Raw genomic sequence first — 26996 nt, forward strand, 5'->3', positions numbered from 1 at the left:
AGCCCTCTTCCTTTGTTTTACCTTCCAAGCCCCACATCAAAGGTTAGGCTCTGGACTTTGGGTCAGAGAATGTTTGCTTTTTCCATAAGAAAGGAGAACTGTACTCTCACACTCATTCCTCTAACCCCCAAAGGTGGAGACGTGAATTGGCAAGTCATTTGAAATCAATAAAGAACAGTTTTAGAGGGTCAATTGACTTCAAAGCAGCTTCATTTTAATCCATTCTCAGAGAAAAGAATCTGAAAAAGAATCCTCTAACAACATTGTAAATCAATTATACTTCAATAAAAAAAGAATTAACAACAAAAAAGAAACCAAAAAAATCGGCTATCTGATCAGCCAGTTTGCCTGTTACTAGGAAAGAACAGGTTAGTGACAGAATTTTCAGCATCCCACCTGGAATGCTTGTTTTATAAAGTCTACTTTATTCATTGATATGAATGCCACTGACATAACAGTGAATGAAAATTTATTGATTCCAAATATAATTTCCCAAAATTTGAAGATAGAAACCACAGACAACCTTTCATTCACTAAAGTAAGCGCATTTACTGAATCACACACTTGTAGCCTAAAAGACTAAATTCAGTAGCCCTTAAAAGGTGGCCAATTTAGTCTCTACCTCATTGGCTGCTAAAGAGCCAACTTCAAACAAACACTACCGAGAAAAAAAGAAACTTCAAATTAAATAAAGCAACCAAATAAGGCTAAAAAAAAAAAGAAATTTCTATACCGAAGAGTGCATATGTCTAAAAATTCAAAAGTGAATTAAAAGGTAATTCTCAGGGCTTCCCTGGTGGCGCAGTGGTTGAGAATCCGCCTGCCAATGCAGGGGACACGGGTTCGAGCCCTGGTCTGGGAAGATCCCACATGCTGCGGAGCGGCTGGGCCCGTGAGCCACAATTGCTGAGCCTGCGCGTCTGGAGCCTGTGCTCCGCAACAAGAGAGACCGCGATAGAGAGAGGCCCGCGCACCGCGATGAAGAGTGGCCCCCGCTTGCCACAACTGGAGAAAGCCCTCGCACAGAAACGAAGACCCAACACAGCCATAAATAAAATAAATAAATTAAAAAAAAAAAAAGGTAATTCTCAGAATACAAAACATATAAATGATAAAAAAAATCGATTCTCAATTTCCAAGGTTCAAATGGGCCTAATTTTGTATAGTTTACCTTATATTTAAAAAGTCTTCATGAAAATTATTGTGGGGAAAAATTGAATACTTTAATGGTTAAAACGCTCAAGTCACGTAGCCAGGGGAGAGACTTTGCCGTGTATAAGTCAGCGTGCTTTTCCTCTGTCTGCGTGTGTCCGTATTTCCCTGTGCCATGTTGTTGAAAGAGGTGTTGCTGATTGTCTTGTCTTCCTTTCTCTCTTATCCATTTACCAAGGACGCGTCCAGATTAGAGGCTGCACCAGTCAACACCCTTGGGTCCAGGGTAGTAACTGTTCCCATCTGGCTATGTGTGATGAGTGGTGTTTATGTCATGGCATAAATCACATTTTGCTGTTCCATCAGCTGAGATGCTAACCATTAAAACAATTTACTCTGTCTACAAAAATCAGTAACCAGGGATTTTTGTATGGGGGCAGTCCTTTAACAGTTATTCCCCAAGTCTGTCTGTAAAGATAAACAATCAAATTACTATCCTCACTGAAAGAGTCTAGGAAACAACAAGAAATACAAGCTCACAGATAAAAGATGACCTTTCATAAGGACAGGTAGGAAGCCATTTTAAGGAAGACAGAAGGCAACCAAGGAAACCCAATACCCTTTTGAAAAAGTCTTTAAGAATGTCATCCTTTTTCACTGATCCAGCCAGCAACACAGCCTCAGAGAGCTCAAGATGAATTTTCAGAAAAGCATGGAAAATAAAGTAGATTGATAGCATCCTGTGACTGACTTAATGCTCCTCACAACTCTCTGTGGACTCCAGCGAATACAGAAAGTCAATTTTATTTATTTATTTGCGTAGTACATGATTGCCACTGGGAAAACACACAAAATCTAAATAAGTTAATAATTAACCAAGGTGATGACATTTCATGCAAAGTAAGATGGAAGACTGCTTTTGGGGGGAAAGAATAAAGCTAAAGATAAATCTTAGACACTTTACAGGAAATAGTATGTGTACTTTTAAAATGATGGTGTTGGATTCCTTAAAAAACTAAAACTAGAACTACCATATGACCCAGCAATCCCACTACTGGGCATATACCCTGAGAAAACCATAATTCAAAAGGACACATGTCCCCCAGTGTTCATTGCAGCACTATTTACAATAGCCAGGACATGGAAACAACCTAAATGTCCAACGATAGATGAATGGATAAAGAAGATGTGATACATATATACAATGGGATATTACTCAGGCATAAAAAGGAACGAAATTGGGTCATTTGTAGAGAGGTGGATGGACCTAGAGTCTGCCATACAGAGTGAAGTAAGCCAGGAAGAGAAAAACAAATATCGTATATTAACGCATATATGTGGAATGTAGAAAAATAGTACAGATGAACCTATTTGCAGGAATAGAGACGTAGACGTAGAGAATGGACATGTGGACATGGGGTGGAAGAGAAGGGTGGGATGAATTGGGAGATTAGGTTTGACATAAATACACTGCCATGTGTAAAATAGATAGCTTGTGGGAACCTGCTGTATAGCACAGGGAGCTCAGCTCGGTGCTCTGTGACAACCTAGATGGGTGGGATGGGGGGGTGGTGGGAGGGAGGTCCAAGAGGGAGGGGATATAGGTATACATATAGCTGATTCACTTCATTGTACAGCAGAAACTAACACAACATTGTAGAGCAATTTTACTCCAAAAAAAAAAAAACGACAAAAGAAAAATGATGGTGTTGGCCACTAGAAGTGAATAAGGCCTGAATAGATGGAGGCGAGGTCCTGATTCACTTCTGGCTTATTCCACACGCCTTGGGATGTTGTCACACAGCCTGTTTTTGCTGCGTCACCACTGCTTTTGTGAGCAGCCCAGGGTTTCTACTCTGATGGGAGCACGCCTCACTGATTCCTGCCTGCCACTGGCTTCGTAGGAATCTGAGGCTGCAAGTTCCATTTCAGGAATTCGAGTTACACCAGTTTTGCATCTTCAGCCTCAGCAAAGTTCTAAATGGGGAAGTGAAGATTTCCCTTGGATGCTTATCTTGTTTAGAACCCTATTCACAGCACAGATAGTCAGCATCCTCGTTTCCATGGTAAGCTGGTGGCTCCCTAAATCATCACAAACTTAACCAAGGAGGAAGGGATAATGTCTGGTGCCTTTTCCCTGTGGAGAAGACAGAGCCCTTTAATGCGAGATATGCCCTGCAGACCGGCTCCTGTTCCTGGAAGGGAGACTGAGGTCAGGCCAAGCATGTGGGTCAAAGCCTCACGTTTCTCATTTCACTGTGTAATGACCGGGGCGGAGGGGAGTTGCTGTATCATTCTCATTTCCGTCACTGGCAGCTGTTACTTTGCTAGTAGTTTAAATGATCTCAAGAACTCTAAGCTGAGTTCAGATGTTTATTGGCGCTGCCTTCGGCTTCTGAAAACAGTCTTTTGTGTCCTCCCGGTCTTCAGACAAGGCTCTTCTCAGAATCAGCCCTTCCTCCCTCCTTGCTCTCTTCTGGGAGCCAGCTTCAAGCTCAGGAAGAAAATTAACTAAAGAGGACGAGGGGCTCAAACCTGGTTAGAGGGGAGACTCCGACTGGAAACGGAAAGGAATTGGGACTCAGCATCCTGCATTTGTGCTTTGTTTTTGCAACTTGGAGTGAGTTGCGTTAATGAATTAAGCAGCAGGCTAGTAATGGAAAATATCGGTCCTGGCCTGGTGGGGGAGCCAAATACTATAGGTTTGTAACAGGAAGGCTGTGGATTCTGGCTTCATTGTTGGGCCAGTCATTTGTGAGCTGGTGGCCGGACCGCAGGCCACACACTTGGGTGCAAATCTTCCATGAACTGGAGCTGCCCGGGGCTTGCGGCTGGTGTCGGAGCCGTGGCCCAGGGAAGATGGTGAGCCCTGGGTGTCGGTTCTGGTGTGGGTCCCCCGTCCGCGCTGAAGATGATGCAGGATGCCGGACTCCGTTTGGGGGCAGGGAGGGGGCTGCTGAGATGGACGAGCCGACGTGAGTGTTTTGCTGTTGATGCTTTTTTCTGTGTCATCCCCTGTAGAGTTCCGGGAACGCGTCCTACCGCTGCTCGATGTCTTCCTCTGCGGATTTTTCCGATGAAGATGATTTCAGCCAGAAATCTGGCTCTGCATCTCCAGCTCCTGGAGATACCTTACCCTGGAATTTGCCTAAACATGAGAGATCGAAAAGAAAGATCCACGGGGGCTCGGTGCTGGACCCCGCGGAGAGGGCAGTGCTTAGGATAGCAGGTAAGAGCAAGTGGGGGCGGGGGCAGGGGATAGAGGGAGGTGCGAGGAGAGTTGCAGAAATTCACCCATGGAATCCCCGGGGGCCCTGTCTGGCTGGGAGCTGATGCTCTGGGCAGAGACCTGCGCTCAAGGTGGAGGAGGAGGATGACTTTCTGTCCCGATTTATCAGAAGAGCGATTGGCCCTGCCTGTTGGTGACTAAGCTGTTTGGCCCTGTCGATACCTTTGAAACCAAGGGGATATTTACAGGCATCTGCATTGAAGTTTCCTATTTATGTGCAGTCGCCCCCGTGCCAATCTGAAAGTATTAACTCAGTGATTCCCGGTGTGTTTGCTGGAAGCTTCGTTTCCATGTTTGCATAGAAGCTCTGAGCGACCACATTTAACAGGGGCGGCGGCGGGGGGGGGTAGATTCCTGGGTTCTGGTACCCAGAATTGCGGAGGGTATTTTAGCAACCTGGAGGCGATTTTGTGTGTGTGTGTGTGTGTGTGTGTGTGTGTGTTTTAAGTGTAGCATCTCTGTCAGCATTTGTAGCAGCTTCTGCTCCTGGTGCTTTTGAGGGTTTAGCCATCATGCATCCCTGATTAATTAATACCTGGGAGGGGCCAGTGTTTCTGTTCTGTTACCCGGTGTTCCCTTGCACTGCCTTTAGGTCCCAGAAGTGATGGCTTGTTTTACTTGGCTGAAAGCTGAGCCTACTGTGGAAATCTATCCCCCCCTTTGCCTGCAGTGCCTGTGTGGTTTGTGTGTATGTGAGCTGTGCTTTCTGGGGTGGTTGTTCCTCAATTTTTTTCTCAGAAATGGTAATGGGGTAGGTTGGGGTGTGTCTTCGGGAGCTCTCTTGCAAAGGCCAAAGGCCAGGTGTTTATTGGAGTTGGTTTCTGCAGCAGATCGGGCCTCTCCCCCCTCCCCCACTCTCTCCCCCAGGCCCCTTCCCACTCAGTTTCTTTTGCCTCCCACCATCATGCAAAGTTGGTACTTGTCCTTCTTCGGGGGTGGGGGGGTGCTGGAGGGGACTAGCTCAGGTCCCAGCCATCATGGCGGCTGAGAGTCCCCCTAGTGTCCCCCAGTGGGATTTTCTGATTACGGGAAAAACAAACAGGGCCCAGCCAGCCATTCTCTAGTCCAGGTTTCTGGGGCAACAGCTTTGAGCTTCTTCTGGCTTCTGTTGTGAGCTGCTGGCTGGTCTCACCCAGGCCTTCGAAGAGGAGGGTGGAGGGGGAGAATGGGGTGGAGGGAGGATGGAGAGAGCTTGGGAGCCAAGTGAGAGTGGGCAGGGGTGGCCTGGGAGAGGGCGCAGAGCTGGACGAGTACCAGAAAGTGTTTGGTCACCGAGGCCTGATTCCTTGCCCTGTCAAGATACCCCCAAGGGAGTGGAGTAGACAGTGCCAGAACCAGGGTACCAGATATTTGGCTCAGCAGAAAGGGAAGATGGGTGAAAGGCGGGGGCGTGAGAAATTGCTGGGGCTTTGTAGAAAGCCTGGGATGCCTGTCCTTTGCGTTTTTACGGAAGGTACAAGGTCCTTCTGGCTTGAGAGTTTTGATAGAGGTGGCAGAGACGGGTATTTTGCTTTTGGTAGTGAAGGAAGGTTTATGAGAGAAGGAGGGGCATATGTTTGTCAGGGGGAATGAGGTTATATAAACTAACAGACAGGAAGTCAGTAGAGGCTGGTGGTAGTAGAGGTTGGTGTACACTGCTGGTAGGGAAGGAATGGAGGACCTGGGGGTTCTGCTGGGTGCAGTGGACAAGCGGGTGCTGGGGTCAGTAGACTGTAGGCTCTGGGAGGGCAGGGGCCATGTCTTACTCGTTGTAAAAGGTTTACTATGAAGTTACTGGTAGTTGGTGCACTGGAGACCTCTGAGCTACATACTTTTAAGATTATATCAATTCTTCAAAAATATAACAAAACAAAATAAAACAACAAACAGAATATGCAGCCCTAGTATGGACATGTACTACTTACTGTGTTTAAAATAAATATTGGTAAATTGGCTATTGCTACACAAATCATAATCATTTCATCACTGGCCCCAGCATAGGCTCAGGGGCCAGTCTGCAAATATCTGTTTCATTGTCATGTGGCTGAACTGTGAAATCCAGATAGATTTTGTGTTAAATTTGCCACAGATCATCCAGCGTGAGGATAAGGGAACAGGGCATCTGAGGGCATTTGGTGCAGTGGGTAGTTGGAAAACATACCATTCAGATTTCAACTTCTCATTTTATTAGGCATTTTCACACTTGGCCTGAAACTCGGCCCGTCGGTGAAGTTCATCCCTAGTAGGAGACAGGGCAAGGGTCAGAAATGGTGTGAGGATGTCCATCCAGCATGTTCGTTACTTAGTAATAAAGGAATTGAAAGTCTCATATTTTTATTTGTTTTTAAGGTCATAAAAATAAAATAGAATGAAAATGTCTAGAGTCAAAAAGACCATATGGTCAGGGGGAATCCCTTAAGTCATTCACATTTAATACATATTTATTAAGCCTCTGGAATAAAATGAAGATAAGCACACAGTTCTGCCTTGAAAGAAGTTCTAGTCTAACATGACCATGGATGTGCTGTGAGACAGTTACAATACGGGTGAGAGAATAGCTGTAATGGCTGTGAGTACCTGTATTAAAAGAACCCAGTGGAGAATCTAATGACCTTGGATGGAGAGGGAGGCATGGGAGGTTCCTGAGAGGTTCCTGAGGGGATCACCTTTTGAGAGGATCACCTTCTGAGGGGAGATTTAACGAGCTTGATGGACTAGAGTGAAAGGGAAGGCCACTTCCGAGGGATGGAGCTACAGGAACACAGCAGGGAGATGAGTTCAAATGGAAACTGCAAGTCATCTGTGTAGCTAAAGCCTGGGATTTGTAGGGAAGAGCAGAAACTGTAAGGGTGCTTTTGGACAATTCCAAGGAGATAGGACTATTTATGCTGTAACTGGTGGGGAATCACCTGAAGATTTTTAAGCAGTGCAATGACATAATCAGATGTACATTTCCGAAAGTCTTTTTGGTGATGGTGTCACATGTCTGATAACTTATATTTTTTAAAGTGCTTTTGCATTTATTGTAGTGTCTTCATTTTAAAATCTATAATATACGCCCTTCTGATCTCTCAGGGTCAAGGTGAGAATGACATGGTAACATGGAAAGAAAGGGGCTTTGTATCCACTGTAAATGCCTTTAACATCATCGTAAGACAGATCTACTGTTCTTACTTGCAGGATACTGTAAGTTGGGGTTTTCAGTCTTGAAGTGCCTGTAAAGGTACATGGTTTGTTAGTGACAGTGTTATTTTAAAGTATGGATATTTGACCCATGTGAATTCTTTGAAGTTAGAATGGAAGGACCTTGGCAGAGTCGGACTTTGGACTTTAATTCTTCCTCTATCATGAACCAGTTGTGTTTTCTTGGACAACTTACTGAACATTTCTCAGCTTCATTTCCTCTATCAAAAGATCATGGCTGTGGTGATTAAAGTAGTAAATGCAAAACATTTTGCAGATTCCCTGGCACATGGAAAATGCTCTATAAGTGACAGCTGACTGATGGCTGGATGCTCTCATAAGCACCTAATATGTTATTTCATTTAGGTTTCCCAACAATTTTATGAAGTAGGTACTATTATTTCCCCCATTTTTCAGTCCAGAAATCTGCTGAGAGAGGAGATACTCTTCCCAAGGTCATAGGAAGTGGTTGAGCTAGGATCTGAATTCAGGCCATCTTGACTCCAGAGGCCAAGCTCTTAACTGCTCTGCTTTTGCTCCTTCCCTATGGAATACACTATTATTATTAGCAGATTGATCCTTTATTATCTTTTCAAGAATGCATGGGGTAAAGGCTGTTCTTACCAACAACCCCGAATGCTGCTTGTTCATTTTGACTGGTTCCTCCAACAGACAGTTAAAATCACTGCAGTGTGGAGTGATTGTATTCACAAAACTGGGTGCTACTGGGTGTCAATTTCTGATGAAGGATCAGACTATGCCCTTAATGACCTTACTCACTGTGAGGGAGACAAGAGAGTTTTGAGAGATCTCCATTTGTATATATGTGGTCTGTATATGGGATGACTCTTAGGGATCGAATTACTAACCCTTTCATTTCCAGAAGGTGTCCCATATGATCCCTGTTTGTTACTTCATGAACTAATGTGTACATAAATACATGCCAAGTTGCAAGAAAACTCTAGTGATCCTAAAGGCTTAGTGGATCAAACTCAGATCAGAGGTCAGGACAGAAAAGAGAAGTGTGGTCTTGCTCTGTTTGGAGTAACAAAAATAGGCCAATTACTGATGAGAAGTAAAGCTTTCCAATTCTAACTCAAGTAAGTTTTATCAAGAGTATACAGTTTTCCAAGAGTACTCATTCCCATCTAACAATTCATGGAAAATGATCCAGATTCACATCATTGAAAAAAAAGAATCATCAAGGACAAAAATCAGTACTTATGAAAGAAAAAATAGCAAGGGGAGATGTGGGCACAGGTGAAGTTGTCATAAATCAGAGTCAACAATGAGCTGGTTCATCTAATAATAATAACAACAACAGCTAACACTTATAAAGTTATCATAAAGTTGAGATATCACAACTTTATGATATGATGATATATGATGAACTTTATTATATGATTATCCTGATGAAGACAGGATAAGTAACTTGGCCACGTCACATAGTTAGTCAGGAGCCAGGATTCCTTCCAAGGCTGGCTGACTTCTGTCAGTCCTCTTAAACACACCTGCTTACATGTCTGGGTACCAACCGATTTCTCCAGTGGACTCTTAAACTCACCACTTTAGTATACGATAGATGCCAAAGCGAAGGGAATTGTACCCATTTTACTCACATTCAGTGGAGACCAGTGCTGTGTGGGGTGAATAACGGTAGGGAGAAGGAGGGAGGTGGCAAAGTGAGACGGGTGCTGTGAATCGACTCAGGCTGTGGCCGCGGCAGATGCGCGGGCCGGCTCTGGGGGGCGGAAGGGAGGGACCGCCGGCTGGTCCCCGGGCCGCGGGGCGGCGGGCGCGCAGGCGCAGGCGTCTCCAGGCTGTCAGGACCCCCGCCCGCCCCCAGATGCGCCTGGGGCGCGGACCCCCGGCTCTGCCCCGCGCGCTGTCCCAGCGACCTCGTCCTTCTGTGACACCGGCCGGATCGAAGAGTATTTCCCACTCTTCTCCCGGGAGCCTCGCGGGGGCTGCGCGCGCGGGTGGCGCGATCCGCGGCTTTGTTTCCCAGGCACCTGTTGTGGGTCCCAAATAGAAACCTCGCCCTTGGGACCCGGGCCGGCCAGCCAGCGTCCGGGGTGGGCGGGCTTGGCCGCGCGGTGGACCCGGTGGGCGGGCCGGAGAGGGGCCCGGGCGCCGCGGGGCTGCCTGCGGGAGGGGCCGGGCGGCGCGGGCCGGAGCCGAGCCAGCCGGGGCGCTGACCGCCGCCTCGCCCCCTCCTTTCCGCCCGCCCTCCTCTCTCCCCCGCTGTGCCCTCCCTTCCTCTCCCCGGGGCGCGGGCGAGTGTCTGCGGCGCGGCGGCCAGGAAATGCCGCAGATGCGCCGCGCAGCATCCCGGGCGGAGGCAGCGCGCGCGTCCTCCCGGCTCCGAGCAGGCGCCCAGCGCAGAGCCAGGGTGGCGGCCGCCTCGGCCTCCGAGGGTCCCGGCGCCCGCAGCCCTCCGCCTGTCCCCGCCGGGTCCCGCTCTCCTCAGCGCGGCGTGGCGCTGCCGGTCGCCGCCCCCGGGCTCGCCGAGATTGGCCGCTGCTGAAACCTGAGAGGACGGTGGCTCCTGGGCGCCGGGCGGCCCCGCACCCGCGGTCCGCCAGGGGGCTTGGGCGTCTCCCCGGCTGGCTCTGGCTCTGCTCCCCCGGCTCTGCGTCCCTAGCTCTGCGCCCCGGCGCCCTCCCCCAGCCTGCCCTCCTTCCGCGTTTCCATTACCAAGGCTGCATCTTGCTGACTGCGATCCTGTCCGGGGTTCGAGCGGGAGAGGGGAATTGGCCAGTCGTCGCTTAGGTAGACTTGGGCATGGCGGGGTACCTATCCCCAGCCGCTTACCTGTACGTGGAGGAGCAGGAGTACCTCCAGGCTTACGAGGATGTCCTGGAGAGGTACAAAGGTATGTGGTTCCCCGCGCCCGGGCCGCGGGGCTTGGCAGGGACCAGAGGGGTAACCGTCGCCTTTGCTTAACCCGAGCCACCACTGCTTGGGCACAAGTAAACAGGTGTCTGGACCAGTCTTGGGAATGGACCAGGTCTTTTTGGGATGGAATTCCGTATCCCAGCGCAGGGAGGGTGGTGGGGTGGGCGACGGCCTGTAGACGCCCTAGGGCGAGCAGTACAGTGCGGGGGAGGGGTTTGGTTTCCAAGAAGCACGTTGCGTTTTCTCTCCCTTGCAAAAGCTTTTAAGCACTACGCATAATCATAATTCTTCCTGGGAGGGTGGAGACCGATTAATTCTCCATAGGATTACTAAGGCATTGCTGCTCTTGCTTGGTATGGGGTATTGGTTAACCCTATCAAAAAGGTCCTTGGCTTCTTAAATAAATGGACTGTTTCACCACTGAGAGCATCACCAAATCATTTTTCTTAAAATGATCTTACATGAAAAAAGTTTATGGTTTGTGACTATATATCTATTCTTACGTATGATAAAGATTATTTGATAGTGTGATGCATGAAAGACTTTCGTCAGTGAGTCTGTGGTAAATTTAAACGTAAAGGAGTATATTTTGAGATATTTTTCTGCCTATCCTTTATGTTGGGGAAATTCTATGATAAATAGTATTGATATTTTAGTATCATGTTTATTTTGACTTTATAGTTAAATGTGACGTTAGATAAAGAGCGTCTTCTCATCTTAAAGGGTGTTTTTGTCTCTGGAAATTATTTTTCAGTGTGTCCAGACAGTCTCCTAACTGTGGCTTCTAAGCGCTCCACACCCAGGGGTAGCTTCCAGAGCCTTAATATATTCATGGTGAATAGTGTCCTATTTCATCGGTTGCATTCAAGTGGTTTTGCATCTTTTGAATATTTGCTGTGGTCTTAAGAAACTCAATTTCTGTAAATTGAATGGGGATTATATGGTTAAAAATGCATGTATCACTAGTTTTCTATTTGTGAAAAATAGAAATATAGAATCCTGAACTGAATAATTAAATTCCAAATCCCCCCAGAGCTCAAAATCTACCCATGAATATATTTCATCTCCTTCTAGAACATGTTTTATTATTGACATTCCTTTAATCCATGTAGAATTCTGTAAACAGCACAATCACAATTCCTTTGTGCCAAGACTCTATTGTGTATGACACTACCACTGAGCAAGTGCAATGATATTTTAGGCTAAAGCACATTTGTAGCATCTGTGTGTGTGTTCGTGTGCAATACACTCATGTTTACATCTGTCCTCCCATTTAAAAATAAGGTTCTTAATCAGTTGTTCCAGAACCTTAAAAATGAGAAATATTGCAGTATACTAATAAACCTCATAGAAGGTGTACACCTGTGCTCTTTAAGGTCAGAAAGAAAAAAGTCTGAAAGTTTGAAAGTATGTACCTTTTTTACTTTTGAAAAAAATGGTAGCTGTATGAATTTTTGTCCCATCAAGTTTTACCTCTGTGACACGTGGGTGATTGCAGGTGACTCGGAAAACAGACATGACTGAGGTGCTGATTTGACTTGCCTTGAGGAAGCGGATGTTATTTAAAAGATGGTTTTTATTTGCCTTTGGAACTAAAGGGAAATTGAAGACCTGGAGGCCATTGCAGTCTTCACTGCACTTCATTTTAATTATAACCTAATGATCAGTATTGCACTTACATGTACACTTTTTCAAACATATAGTCCCGAATTTCACCGAAAAAGTGAAGGTCGTTTCCTTCGTTTTCTTTGTGGTTTTAAAATGCTTAGGTCATCAATTTGTCCCCGGCTTTATAGATGTTCTGTGTTTCATCTGGTCTTGGAAAGGAGAGTAAGAGTATTGGCCAGTGTATTATGTGGAAAGCTAGAGACCTGGAAAACTCATTGTTTCCCGATGTGTTTTGAAGCCGGTTATGATTTCCCATCAGTATCCAATTCGATGACTTCATTACAGAGCTTATTATCCCGATGACTTGCTGTGGGGCTGATCTAATCAGAAAAGAATTGTAGGCTTTGAATAGGGAGTGTCAGTTCACTCAACTTTCAAAGTACAGTTGTTGCATTTTCTGAAATTATGCATTGTTCAAAACATTTTCCATTCCCATTTGAACGTAAGAGAGCTTATTTTGATTTTCATTTCTGCCCGAGTTCCTTGGTTCCAGGATGACTTTGCATTTGGCTGGAGTGTTATCAGGTTGCCAAGTGATCATATGCCCCAGCTGTTGAATGTGTAAGCGGTGGGGTCAGCTGTAACATTCAGAATCTGTGACAGAAATGTAGAATTACAATAATCTATAATGTTAGCAGTTATGACTGTTAGGTTTAGAAGTTGAGAGTTTAGTCCTCAGATAGCTTTGGAAGGACTTCAGACCTAGCCTTCTGGAGCAAAACAAGAATAGCGGCAAGTGAGCGAGCCCTAATTATTTATGGTGTGGTCTATTCTTGGGTCTTGCTTTGGTCCTTTACTTCTGAGTGAAAATAGGCAACTGCTTGCTGAATTAGAATAACACAGAAAGAGCTATTTGCTGCAGAGAAGGGTGCAGTGTCCTGATTCATATTCCAATCCCTTTGCTTATAAAATATATTCATCGCCAGGATATTCAGGGCATCTGATTAAAAAAAAATCTCATTACTTCAGCAGATTACCACAGTCAGGGTGAATAAAGGCATTTATTTTGGAATAAAACTTATTTCTTTATTATTGTTTATGCTAGAAATTGCCCATGTCAGTGGCTTTCTTTAATATCTATAGTGAATTATGCAGTTTATTTACCATGTAAATAGAAAACATTTTTAGTAGGTTAGCACAAAAGATGCAGAACATCCCTCTTGTCTTTCCTGTCAGTATAAGGAAACTAACCTACATACTGTTGTTATAATTATTATATATTATCATATTATCAATATTAACTAGATGTCACTAATCTATGAAATTCTGCTGTTTGAGTCTATCATTGGAAGATTTTCTTTCCTCAACACATTGTTACTTTAAAAAATTGATACTAAGTGTGAAAATGAGATCACTAATGTGAACCCAATAAATTTTATTCTATACGTTTTAGACTTAACGGACAAGGAAGGTAAATTATTTTGGTCCAAGAAAATGTATATTTTTCCATTTACCTTGAAATTAATCAGTTATCCCCAGACAGCTATAAAAAGGGTTTCATTATTATTCTCTATGAAAGCTGAGTGGCAGATTTCTTACTTATCTATATCTATATCTATCTATCTATCTATCTATATATCACTAAAAAACCCTTTTCGATTAAGAAAAAGGCAAAATTTTCTGTTTCTCATGAAAATGTTGAGGAATTGCTAAAGCAATTGCTAAAGTCCCTTCTCTCATTAGAGCCGTGTGATTCTGCTTATGCCCATGGTGACAAAATGAACTGAGAACTACTCACAGCCAGTAGTTTTCATTTTCAGTTCAGTTTTAAGTCCTTACGTAGATATGTGAATGGTCAAAATCCTGTCTTTTACTGTGTAAATTAACTCTGGTGCCGGTTGAATTGAAGCTGGAGTGTAAAGGTTTCTTTACTTTGCTTCCTTCATACAGTGTGGCCTCAGTGGTTTTCAGCTGGCTTTAGGATTCTGCAAAATCTTGATTTCAGATTTCATCTCCTCCTGGAGCTTCATAGTCAGTTGTGTAATAAGTGACCTTTAACAGGGCTATATCATAATAGTGTTGCATTGTAGCTAGTTATGACAGTATTAGTCTGAGCTTTTTCTTTTCTTTTAAAAAATGAAATAGGCTTAACTGGTAATGACTGTTAGTTTAGATTGTGTTTGGCTATTTGTAGCAGAAACAGATGATAGTGTTTTCTTTTTCTCAGGGACTGAGAGGCCTCAGGTAGGACTGGGAGGGCTGTAGGGCACCTCTATTTGCCAGTAGGACCCAGACTCCTATGTTTCTTCTCCGCCACTTGTAGTACATCATGTGGTTGTTCTCTCATTACAAGATGGCTGCTGCTCTTCCAGCATTTGCGTCTCAATTCCAGATGGGAAGAAGGGGAAGTACAAGGACAAAGGACAAAAGATGCAGACAAGTTGATTAAGACTCCTTTTAAAGATCTTTTTTAGAAGCCCACTTAGCAGTTTTTGCTTGTATGTCACTGGCCAGAACTGTTATATGGGCCACTGCTGTCTGCAAGGCAGACTAGGAAAATAGACATTTTAGCTGGCCCCACTTAGTGCCCTGAACAAAAGTGAAATTCTGTTGGTAAAGAATAAGGAGAGGGGCTTCCCTGGTGGCGCAGTGGTTGAGAATCTGCCTGCTAATGCAGGGGACACAGGTTTGAGCCCTGGTCTGGGAAGATCCCACATGCCGCGGAGCAACTAGGCCCGTGAGCCACAACTACTGAGCCTGCGCGTCTGGAGCCTGTGCTCCGCAACAAGAGAGGCCGCGATAGTGAGAGGCCCGCGCACCGTGATGAAGAGTGGCCCCCGCTTGCCGCAGCTACAGGAAGCCCTCGCACAGAAACGAAGACCCAACACAGCCAAAAATAAATAAATAAATAAATAAATAAAAATTAAAAAAAAAAGAATAAGGAGCAAATGGATATTGTGTTTGCAACCTGCAATGTGTGTCCTGAAATTGGAAACCTAAACTCTGGATGCATTAACAACCATAACACAATGTATGCGATTTTGCTCTAGTTGGAGAGAATATGAGAGCTCCCTTGACGTCTCTGAGGATTTTCCAGATGACACAGTTGAGTGTTTTATGATGTTGCAACATGGATTTGAAAAGTAATTTCCACCAAATAATTAGGATTTAAAGCGGCCAAAGATCTTGTTCATTGCCTTACACTATAAGGAACACATATCAGTTCAGGAATGTAATGGGTTATTAGCTACTGTTAGTAAATTTAACTTTGAACCCAAAACATCACCCTCATGCTCCTTTAGTTTTGTTGTTGTTGTTGTTGTTGTTCTGATTTAGCCTTATATGGTTATCTCAACATTTATTTAGTCAGTGACTTTAAAAAAAGCTTTATGCTTTTAAGAACTTTTTATTTGAACAATTTGGAGATGCTTGTTTTTCTGGTGTAATGACGGTTTCAGGTACTAAATGATATGTAAGGAAAGGTGGTGAGGGCAATTTGTCTTAATGTTAATCTGCAGCCAGGCAGAGAAGTGTTTGTGTTTCTGCCTCTGGGTCCCGTGTGCCCAGCAGCCTGGCTCTGTGGGGAGCTGGGGGTTTGACCAAAGCATCTCGAGACTGAGATCCTAAGAACATCAGAAACTACAGAGGTAACACAGAGATGGAATTTCTAGGCTGTCATGTGTTCCTTTCCATTTTAGCTCCACAACTGAGTATACAAATGTATAAAACGCACTGAGATTATTTGCCTCTATAAGCCTGATGATTGAGTGAGAAGATTTGTAGTTTGCAATGTTTAGTATTTCATATTAATTTGAAAGAAACTCAGGTGCTTCTGTTACATGGGGCCCCTCTCTTTACAGTGGCTTTTGAAGAAAGTCTTCTGTGTTCATTTTTCAGCTCTTACTAATTTAGAGCACACATCTGCCTTCTACCAAAGAGGAATTTCAGGCAGCTATCTGCTGAAGTATATCATTATTTTATAAGCAATCAAATAAGGCTTTTATATATATATTTATTTTTGGTTTATCTCTTTTTTTATTGGAGTATGGTTGATTTACAATATTGTGTTAGTTTCAGTTGTACACCAAAGTGATTCAGTTTTATAAATATATAAAACTCCGTATATATATCTCCATTCATTTTCAGGTTCTTTTCCCTTATAGGTTATTACAAACTATTGAGTGTAGTTCCCTGTGCTATATAGTAGGTCCTTATTGTTTATCTGTTTTATATATAGTAGTGTGTATGTGTTAATCTCAAACTTCTTATTTATCCCTTCCCACTCCCGTCTTTCCCCTTTGGTAACCATAAGTTTGTTTTCTATGTCTGTGAATGTGTTTCTGTTTTGTAAATAAGTTCATTTGTATCGTTTTTTTTTTTAGATTCCACATATAAGACATAGAATGTGGTATTTGTCTTACTCTTTCTGAATTACTTCACTTAGTATGATAATTTCTAGGTCCATCCTTGTTGCTGCAAATGGCATTATTTCATTTTTTTTATGGCTGAGTAATATTCCATTGTATGGTCTATCCCTTTAATGCAATTTTATTTGCTGTAGTTTTCCACCCTACTTTCTTTTCTCTCAGGAGAGGGAGCAAATAGTTCTGCTGGGGTTGGGTGTTGGGGAAAGCTTTGTCCTTTTGAGTCAAATGGGATTTTACCCTGAGAGAGGCTGAAGGCAGCAGGGCGGGAATTCTCAGGAGGAGGGGCTGGCAAGGGTGTTCCATTTCATTAGCAGAACCCGTTTGGAAAGTTTGGCTAAAGTGCGCAGTAAGCTTTAGTAGGTTTTAGGGATGGGATCGGATGGAGGTTATGGGAAGATGGATACGGGTGAATATGGAGGGTTATGTTGGACCAGATTGAAAAGAGCCTGGGATGCCACAGCCAGCCCCGAGTTTGGGGTTTCTTCTCTAGGCAGGCAGGGGAACTCTAATGATCCTTGGCAGGATGTTACCAATGAGATCAGTTTTAGGAAGATGACTCTGGTAATGGTGTGGATGGTTGAATGGGAAGGGAGACTCAGGAAGCAGAGAGACAGGGCAGGAGGCCACCGTGAAATAGGGGTGGTTTGAATGGAAGGCTGGATCGAGAGAAACTTATTTCAGAAGCTGACAGCACGGCTGATGGTTGGTTCTGCGTGTGGGGACAGCATGGGGTGCAATGACTTCGTTGTTGAAGTCGAAGATACTTGGAGTGTGTTCTTTTTCATTTGTAAAAAATCATTTTTAGTATGTGTTCACTAGAAAATATGGTTTTGAGTTTTAAAAATTCATTTAAAGCTGCTATTAAATAGACATTTAGCTTAAGCTATAGATAGATGAATCTAGTAAATTCAGTAAATGCATAAATATTTCTCAAAAAAAAAGAAAATATGGTTTTGAAACAGCAGTTTTTTCTCTTTTTTTATTTTTATTTTTTCTTGTTTTTTAAATTGAGGTGTAGTTGACATAGCATTAGAAACAAATTCTTAATATTAATCATTGCTAGACCTTCCTTTTTAGAGAAATGGAGTCAGTGCTGTTTGCTTGACCTTGGAAATACAGCCATAGAGTGACCTAGAAAACTGGAATGTTCTATTTAATGTAGGTTCCTGAAGAAATATCTTACCAGTCTTGTTGGCAATCCTCTCAGCATGATTTATAGTATCTTAGAGCAGTGAATCTGTTTTCTAAAAGCAAATAAAATGATTGGTTTCAGATCCTTTTTAAAAGTATTAATGATTAAAAATCAATCTTTTAATATATTTCAACAACTTCTTTTGTTTGGTTTTATTTCAGAACAACCTCTTAATTTATTTGCTGTTTTTTTTCTACATAAACTTCAGCAAATTTTTAGAGTCAGTTTTGTTTGGTCTATAAGAAGGTCGATGGGTATATGATCATTTAATATAAGTTCTAAGCCATTCTTGAATTTATGTGTTGTGTTTAATTTTTAACTTAAAATAGTCAAAATAATAGCTACCGCTTATATTCCTACCTACTTATATGACAGGCACAGTGCAGGGTCTTGCAAATGAGTTATCTATTATTTATAAATCTCGTAACTCTTTATCTTGACTACCACTACTGCTGTTTTGCCAATATGGACATTGAGGCTTAGAGAAGTTAATATTCCTGAAATCATATAGCTAAAAGTGGTAGCAATGACATTTGAACATCAAGTGTATATTCGATATAAACTACGTATTTTGAGTTTTGCTACATTGACCAGGAAATGTTGCAGAAATAGTGTTTATAAGCATATTTTTTATTAGAATTATGATTTTGATTAATACTAAAACTTTCTGAGGTGTGTTAAATGGATACATGAAATAAAAATTAATAGTTTAAAAATCCATAGAGATTGAGTTCAATTCAAATATTAAATAGACTTTGGAGCTTGAACTGTTATATCTTAGCTGGACTATAAATTCTAATGAGTAGATATCCATGAAAAGAAAAGAAAATTTTAATATGAGCTTTTCCAGTGTATATTTAGGTTGAGGAGATTTTTGAAAATAATTAAATTTTGTAAATGTCACTGATGAATGTGGCTGCTTTGTTACATGCCTGAGATGTTTCCTGGAAAGAATCGTCAAAGGGAGTTGACAAAGTCCCGATTTTTCTCTAGTGGGTGAAAATATTTCCCAGTGAATCCTGGTATTAGAGACATTATACAAAGATACCATTGTCTCAGTGAATTAAAAACATGCCCCTATATTCAGTGTTACAGTTCTCTGTGCTGGCTTTGCCAGTGTGACAATTTGTATTCTTGATGTTGGGCATGAAATGATACTACTTGGTGGCTTACTTTATCCTTCCTGCAGTGAGAGCCACATCTCCTTCACTCTCTACCTCACTGGGTTAATAAAGGTGGGATAAAATAGGGCATATGACGTCTTTTGAGCAGTAGAGATTACATAGTCAGTCAGTGAATGAGGAAGACCTAAGAACGCAAGTCCTCTGTCTGCTCCTAGGGCAGTAGCCTTAAAAAAAATAGACTGTTTTTTAGAGCAGTTTTAGTTTTATGGAAAAATTGAGCAGAAAAGTACAGAGTTCTTCAGTACTCCCTTCCTTCCCCACAGTTTCCCCTTTTGATATTTTGCATTGGTGTGGTACATTTGTTTTAATTGATGAACCAATATTAATACATTATTATTAACTAAAATCCAATTTGCATTAGTAACGTTGCATAGTTCTTTCTGGGCTCTCTATCCTGTTCCATTGATTTATGTGTCTGTTTTTGTGCCCGTATCATACTGTTTTGATTACTGTAGCTTTGTATATGGTCTGAAGTCAGGGAGCCTGATTCCTCCAGCTCTGTTCTTCCTTCTGAAGATTGTTTTGGCTATTCAGGGTCTTTTGTGTTTCCATACAAATTTTAAAATTATTTGTTCTAGTTCTGTGAAAAATGTCATCAATATTTTGATAGGGATTGCATCGAATCTGTAGATTGCCTTGGGTAGTATGGTCATTTTAACAATATTAATTCTTCCAACCCAAAAACATTGTATATCTCTCCAACTGTTTGTGTCATCTTTGATTTCTTTCACCATTGTCTTATAGTTTTCTGAGTACAGGTCTTTTACCTCCTTAGGTAGGTTTATTCCTAGGTATTTTATTCTTTTTGATGCAATGGTAAGTGGGATTGTTGCCTTAATTTCTTTCTGATAGTTCATTGTTAGTGTATAGACATGCAAGAGATTTCTGTATATTAATTTTGCATCCTGCAGCTTTACTGAATTCATTGATGAGCTCTAGTAGTTTTCTGGTGGTGCCTTTAGGATTTTCTGTGTATAGTATCATGTCATCTGCAGACAGTAACAGTTTTACTTCTTTTTTCCCAATTTGGATTCCTTTTATTTCTTTTTCTTGTCTGATTGCTGTGGCTAGGACTTCCAAAACTATGTTGAATATGTACAGTTCTTTGGGAATTGACAGATGCGTGTCATGTGTCCACCACTGCAGTATCATATAGAATAGTTCAACAGCCGACAGATCCTTTGTTCTACCTGTTCATCCTCCCCATGCCCATGCCTCTGGCAACCACTGATCTTTTTTTGTCTCCATGTAGTTTTATCTTTTCCAGAATTTCCTGTAGTTGGAATTGTACAGTATGTAGCCTCTTCAGACTGGTTTCTTCCACTTAGTAACATGCATTTAAGTTTCCTCCATGACTCTTCATGGCTTGATGCTCAGTTCTTTTTATTGTTGAGTAATATTCCATTGTATAGATTTACCACAGTTTGTTTATTCATTCACCTTTTGAAGGACATCTTGGTTGCTATCAGCGTTTGTCAGTTTTGAGTAAAGATGCTTAAACGTTTGTGTGTAGGTTTTTGTGTGGACCTAAGTTTCCAACTCCTTTGGGTAAATACCTGGGAGTGTGACTGCTGGATCATAGGTAAGACTGTGTTTATCTTGTAAGAAACTGCCAAACTGTCTTCCACAGTGGCTGTACCACTCTTCATTTCCCCCAGCAGTGAATGAGAGTTCCTGTTGCTCCACATCCTCACCACCATTTGGTGTTGTCAGTGTTTTGGATTTTAGCCATTCTGATAGGTGTGTAGTAGCATTGAATTGGTTTAATTTGCATTTTCCTAATGACATATGATGTGGAGCATTTTTTCATATGTGTATTTGCATTTGTATATCTCCTTTGGTGAGTTGTCTGTTCAGATCTTTTGCCCACTTTTTAATTGGGTTGTTTCTTTTCTTCCTGTTGAGTTTTAAGAGTCCTTTGTATCTTTTAGATGTCAGTCCTTTATTACATATGTTTGGCAAATGATTAGTAATCTTTTCATTTTTTAAAAAATTTACTTAAATGCCAATTTTATTAATTAAGTTTGAGTTTTGAAATTTTAATTCTATTTCAAAAATGTTTTATTTTTAATTTTTATTTTATATTAGAGTATAGCTGATTTACAATGTTGTGTTAGTTTCAGGAGTAAAGCAAAGTGATTGAGTTATACATATTCATATATCCATTCTTTTTCAGATTCTTTTCCCATATAGGTACTACAGAATATTGGGTAGAGTTCCCTGTGCTATACAGTAGGTCCTTGTCAATTATCTGTCTTATATATAGTAGTGTGTATATGTTAGTAGTCTTTTTATATTCTCACCTCCTCTTGACTTTTGAACCATTGCATATTATAGATATTATTTAAATAAATAAGGCCCTGGGTATTTCCTTTCATATGGGCATGTTATTTATAAGTAATGTTTTGTTTTGGGTACGTACACCCTGTGGACCTCGTAATGTAGACTTGCATGGGGTGGCTCAGAGTTCAGCAATCTGACAGTTTGCTTTGGTGTATCTACATGTGCTGCTGCTACAGTTCAGGTATCTGGCTCGCTGGCAGCTATGATGCTTTATAACACTTGAGTCTAAAATTAGTTGAACTGTTCTATTTTAAGGATAGGCTGACATTAGTAGTCCAGATCCTGCAAAATATGGAAAGTTGAACTCTTAGGATATTGAATTACTTCTTTTAAAATGTAATCAGAAGTAGGGCTACATAGATAGTAGTTTGCATAATATTTTAGAGAATTTTTGTGATGGTGGTTTGATTATAGCCTGGGTGTCATGCCATATATATATATATATATATATACATATATAAAATGTCTAATAACACACAGTTTTATGTTACCACTTAGAATTAAGCAGCAGGTAAATGATCATATTTGAGTTTTAAAACCGTGAGTTATGAGGTACAGCAAGATTACTTGATTTTCTGTTTTTGGTTGTTCATTTTGTGATCTTTGTGATAACTTTATCTGCATAACAGAAACTAGAGAATATTGAAAATACTTGGTAGATAAAAAGCCAAGTGGTTGAAATTCAGAGTTTGATTTTGCATATAGAGTAAATTTTATAATCTTTTTAAGGGAGGGCTTATGGTTATGAAGGCATTTGTAGTATTACTTGAATGTGTCTTTCAAGCAATCTCAGAAGCTAGAACAACTTAGTTACTACAGATGTCTTAGTCTTTATACTTTTCTTTGAAGAACAGAAGAAGGATTGAAGAATTCTAAATTACAGAAAGCAAAATGCAAGGGTGCTTTATATTTCTTGTGGAAAAACAGATGTACTTAATCTCCATGCTTTCCCATTTAGAAAACTATATAGAAATTAAAATTTGTGCTTCAATAGAATTAAAATAAAATAAACAGAATAAAATACTTTTGTAATTTGTCTTTCATTGAAAACATTCAAGCAGTATTGTTCCCAACCTCATCTTTCCCATATTTCTCATCAAGGATTAATTGATTACATGCTCAGTTGCACAAATTACTGTGTCACTTAAACCCTCCCCAAGCCTCCGTCATATGTTCTAATCAGCTTTCCTTAGGAAAGCTGGACAGAGAGGAAGCACTGGGGCCAAGAAATTGATCTTCACCAAATTGAAATATGTGGTTTAATTCTAAATGGTTATTGATCACATACATAAAAAATGTTCAGAGGAACTGGGGCCTGTGGAAGGAAGAGGAACCCAGGCTACAGGGCTGTAGCCTCTGGAAGAGCAGAGATGGGTGAGGATGCAGGGCCACCTCCACGTAGTGTAAGTTAGAGCCTCAGAGAGGACCCAGCCAAGCATCCAGAAGTCTAAGGAGTGGGACTGGCATCTGAAGGGAGGCAGATACCAGTGGGAGGAGGCTCTGTGTTGTGGGTGAGGATGGGCAGTGTCGGTGGAGGGTTTTCTGCACCTACCTTTTCATCTGCACAGTCTGACCTTGCACTTCCTGCTTTGCATTGTGGGAAGAGTATTATCATAATGATTTAATCAATACTTTAAACCAGACAGATTTTGTTTGTAGGTAATCAGCGTTAAGCTGTAAATTTTATCCTCTGCTTTTAAGAACTCTGAATATATTGTCAAATATATTATCAATACCATGAATATATTATCAAATCTGAGGCTTCAGTCGTGAGAAATAACTTTTAGGCATGGCTCAACAAATGTAAAGACTGATTGAGACAACTTGTTTTTTGAGGAAGGCCTGTATTGCTATGAACTTCCCTCTAAGAACTGCTTTTGCTGCATCCCATAGATTTTGTATGGTTCTGTTTTCATTGTTGATTGAGACAAGCTTAACACGGTGTAGGAAATTCTGAGTTAGATCGATGATCATAATTATAACACCTTGCATATTGATCGTATTTTTATATACATGCTTTAATTTCATTCTTACACCTCCTCTCTGAGATAGGTAACATAAGCGTCAGTTCCCTTATTTTGTAACCAAGGAAACCAGTTCCCATGATTGCATTGACAGGTGGCCGATTGGCATTCTGACAGCCAGTCCACAGAGCCCTCTCCTTTAGGTAATTGTGGCCCATCTTTATATGCATTCACAGTTTATTATTAATGTATAGATTATAAGTAATGTATGTGATGAGAGGTGAATAGTCTCAGTTTAAGTAAACAGCTATTGAATATGTCCTGGAATTATTGGTAGAGGTCTATATTTAGGAAGGAGATAAATACGGGTTCCTTTTTTGTGTAACTTTGTTTTGGGCTATCCTTAATCTATAAACTTCAGTGAAAAATTCTCTTGCTGGCTATTGGGGATTTAGGTACCTGAGGGAAAAACTCCATTATCTTTTACTTCCATTGTTAATTGAAGCAGCTCTTAAAATTATAGGGTTTTATGTTTAGACAGAAAAACTATCCCATTGACTAAAGGTATAATTTCTGTATTAGTGGAAAAGGAGGAACTATGTTAGTTTTGGGTGGAATGTGAGAAGAAAAATCTATGACACAAACTAGCAGCTAGCATGTTTGGAAAATAAAGAAATATACAAAATAGGAACAAAAAATAATCTGTAGTTCCATTATCCAGTATACTAATTAATGTTCTGATATATTTCCTCTCCTTTTCCATTTCTCTTTTTTCTTTAATATGTAACATTTAAAAATTTGGACCATGTATGTAAAACTGTATCTTGCTTATCTACTTAATATATCATGGTATTTTCTAATGCTATTAAATATTGTTTCAAAATATTTTTAATGACTGATGCATGTGTTCTGTTATGTATAGTGATAAACAATGTCATGACACCATTTAAGTAATTTTGTATTCTGATGGATTTGGTTAATATTACTACATTGGTATCATTGGATCTAATTACAAGCTTCAGAAATAGAAGTTTTAAAGATCAGAAAGAAATCATATGGATTATATAAGCCACTTAACAATTAACTGTTTATAAGATACTGCCTAATTCATGACTGAGTAGATTCTTGAGTTATAGATCCAATTAAAAAATTCTAATCAGTCTGAATTCTAGAAATTCCACAATAAAGGAAGCAGTGACTAATAATGTAGAGATCTGGTTTCCATTCCTGGATCTTGATATTAACTAGCTAGTCTTGGATGGGCTTATAAATTAAAGGAATGATTGCCTCCTCATCCTATAATACTTTCCTTAATGAATTAATTAATCATTTATTCATTTAGAAAACATTCATTGAGTGTTTCTTGTGTGATAGTAAGTATGCTAGATCCTTAGGGTGATCGACATAAGGAAGTCAGTGGTCTTTTATTTTTCTTGTTGAGTTGTGGACGTATCACTTTATTCTGACGTGATGATCTATCTGGTTCTCCTTGACATCACTCTCTGACATACTTTCCATTTATTGTTTTTGGCATCCACGTCATTTTTTATTTGAGATGATCACCATATTCATAGTTTTAATTTATTTATGGAACTATTATTGATTCCTTTTGAAAACCTTTTGAAAATGCCTTCAGGACTTTTGATATAGGCTGTAATCATTGATTGCATTTACCTTTCATTACTTGTGCTGGTCTTCAAGATTATACTCTTTGTTAATGGTACTGAATTTAGCAGTATTTGGGGGGCTAGGTTTATTGGTGACATTGATTGAAGTAGAACTTTGGAAGAAATTCATAATTTAAAACCTTTTTCCACTTTCTTCACATGCATTAATGATATGTAAACTTGGTGCCTTCGACTGTGTGCAAATGACCTTTTTGGGGAGGTTTTAAAACTGTTCTCTGTCTTAATTGCTGTGTGCTGTACTTGTATGTCTAGCTCTGCATTTCTTTAGTGTTTGGTTAAATGATGGCCTTATACAACTTGAGAAAGGCCTAAATGTCGTCCCCTCCGAGGCTTCTCCTTCCATCTCTAGTTAAATGGAAGATTTTTCTTGTACTTTTAATTCTTCGCTTTGGGAATGAACGTGAACAGAAAATTCCTGGTTGCCCATTCTTTGAGTCTGAGGTGAAGCTCCCCCCTCAGGACTGAGGACTGTGGCCTTCAGTTTTGAATGCCTTCAATCTGGGGGGTTGCTTAAGCTGTTTGGATTTGTTTTTCTCTTCCCTCATTAACCGCTCCTCCGACCAGTGAACAGAACTGTACAGTAAGTCCCCTGCATACGAACCTTCAAGTAGCGAACTTTCAAAGATGCAAACGTGTGTTCGTATGTCCAATCACGTAAGCTAATTCACGTGTCTGGCATACATTATCACGTGCATGCATCCTCTACAGGTTGTTGTGCTTTTGTGTACTTTACTGTACAGTAGTGTATAGAGTACAGTATCTTTATTTCAAGCCCAGGATGTCCAGAAGCAAGTGTAAAAGTAGCAGTGATGTAGCTGGTATTACTGTACTTTTCAAGGTACTGTACTGTAAGATTAAACATGTTTTCTTTATTTTTTGTTTGTTTTTTGTGTATTATTTATGTGAATAGTATTATAAACCTATTACAGTACAGTACTGTATAGCCAATTGTGTTAGTTGGGTACCTAGGCTAACTTTGTTGGACTTACAAACAAATTGGACTTAAGAATGCGCTCTCAGAGTGGAACTTGTTCCTATGTAGGGGACTTACTGTAGTTCTGCATCTAACCCTGATTCTGCTCTCCTGCTGGCGCATCTTTGAGAATTACCATTGCTTGTGGTTGATACAGAGAAAAGATAGAAACGGTGAGTGTGCTGATTTTCCTTCCTTTCATTTTATACTGGAGAAAGCTGAAGTCCAAGGAAGGTGGGGGTCAGCAGAGGGAAAAGCAAGATCTGCATTGAGGTCTCCTGATCTCTGCGTCTCCACACCACTCTCTCCTTTTCTGCTCGCTGGTAGATAGAAGAGGTGCTTTCATTGGCTATGTCTAAGCCACTTATTGAAAAAGCCATGGCTTATGAGAGAATTAGTAAGGAAATTAATGTAGAAGAAACGAGTGGAAAAAGTGAAGCAACAGGGAGCCAGAAGTAGTGTGGTAGTATCCTTCTAGACATGCAATGAAAGGGATGCTGAGTTTTCAGTGTTGCATTTGATGTTTATGGACTTTGGGGACCAGTGGGATGTCAGTGAAGATAAATTGCATGCAGCAGGTTCATCACTGTTCTGGAGCTTTAAGAAAGAGATTAGGCATAATATAAATTGGATTCATAACATGCAGTTAAAATATTCCTCCATTTTGAAAGGTTCAGTGACAGTTTGGCTGCAGCTTTAGGTCAGTGTGTGGATACCTGGCTGTTTCCTAGTTAACTACAAGATTCAGGCTCCAAGCAGGCAGGTCTGGGCCACCGACCACTCCCATTCTTGCCCCTTCCCCATGGCCTGCCTTCTGAGGATGTGTGGGCATCTGGGGCAATCACTTCTGCTGTGGATCAGGACTGACAGAGGAGGAGGTGATGCTTTATGACCTCAGTTCTAGTCTGCGTCCAGAGTGGGAGCGGCAGTGGAAGGGATGGGAAGTTTGGGTTTGCTCACACCCCAGAGGGGCATGTGGTGTGTGTGGGGGGTTGGGGGTGTGTGTGTAGAAGGGAAGGGAATGGAAAGAGGAGAGGGAGCTTACCTCTTGGTGTCTCTGGGAAGTTGGAGGTGTAGGTTTTAGGTGAACCGTGGCCTGACTCCATTGCCCATCTT

At 41.3% G+C, this 26996-nt stretch overlaps 1 protein-coding gene and 1 long non-coding RNA gene across 17 annotated transcripts in view; both read left to right on the top strand.

Annotated features, from left to right (window-relative positions):
* Positions 1 to 26996, top strand: part of DST (dystonin) — a 502757-nt gene that overhangs the window by 102362 nt on the left and 373399 nt on the right. For 10 of the 16 annotated variants that reach the window (XM_082347108.1, XM_082347103.1, XM_082347107.1 and 7 more), the window contains exon 4: positions 4174 to 4381. In XM_082347108.1, the coding sequence (XP_082203234.1) occupies positions 4174 to 4381 (208 nt within the window). Of the gene's footprint in view, positions 1 to 4173; positions 4382 to 10187; positions 10479 to 26996 lie in introns of those variants that run through there. The other 6 variants (XM_082347092.1, XM_082347093.1, XM_082347100.1 and 3 more) reach the window with 1 other exon arrangement.
* The window catches only part of LOC309608004, a 36482-nt gene continuing 25701 nt past the window's right edge, over positions 16216 to 26996 (top strand). The window contains exon 1 of the long non-coding RNA XR_014232609.1: positions 16216 to 26758. This is a non-coding gene — a long non-coding RNA (uncharacterized lncRNA). The remainder of the gene's footprint in view (positions 26759 to 26996) is intronic.

This window comes from Balaenoptera borealis (genome assembly GCF_965194805.1).
Source record: "Balaenoptera borealis genome assembly, chromosome: 12".
In the NCBI taxonomy this organism is placed as follows: domain Eukaryota; kingdom Metazoa; phylum Chordata; class Mammalia; order Artiodactyla; family Balaenopteridae; genus Balaenoptera; species Balaenoptera borealis.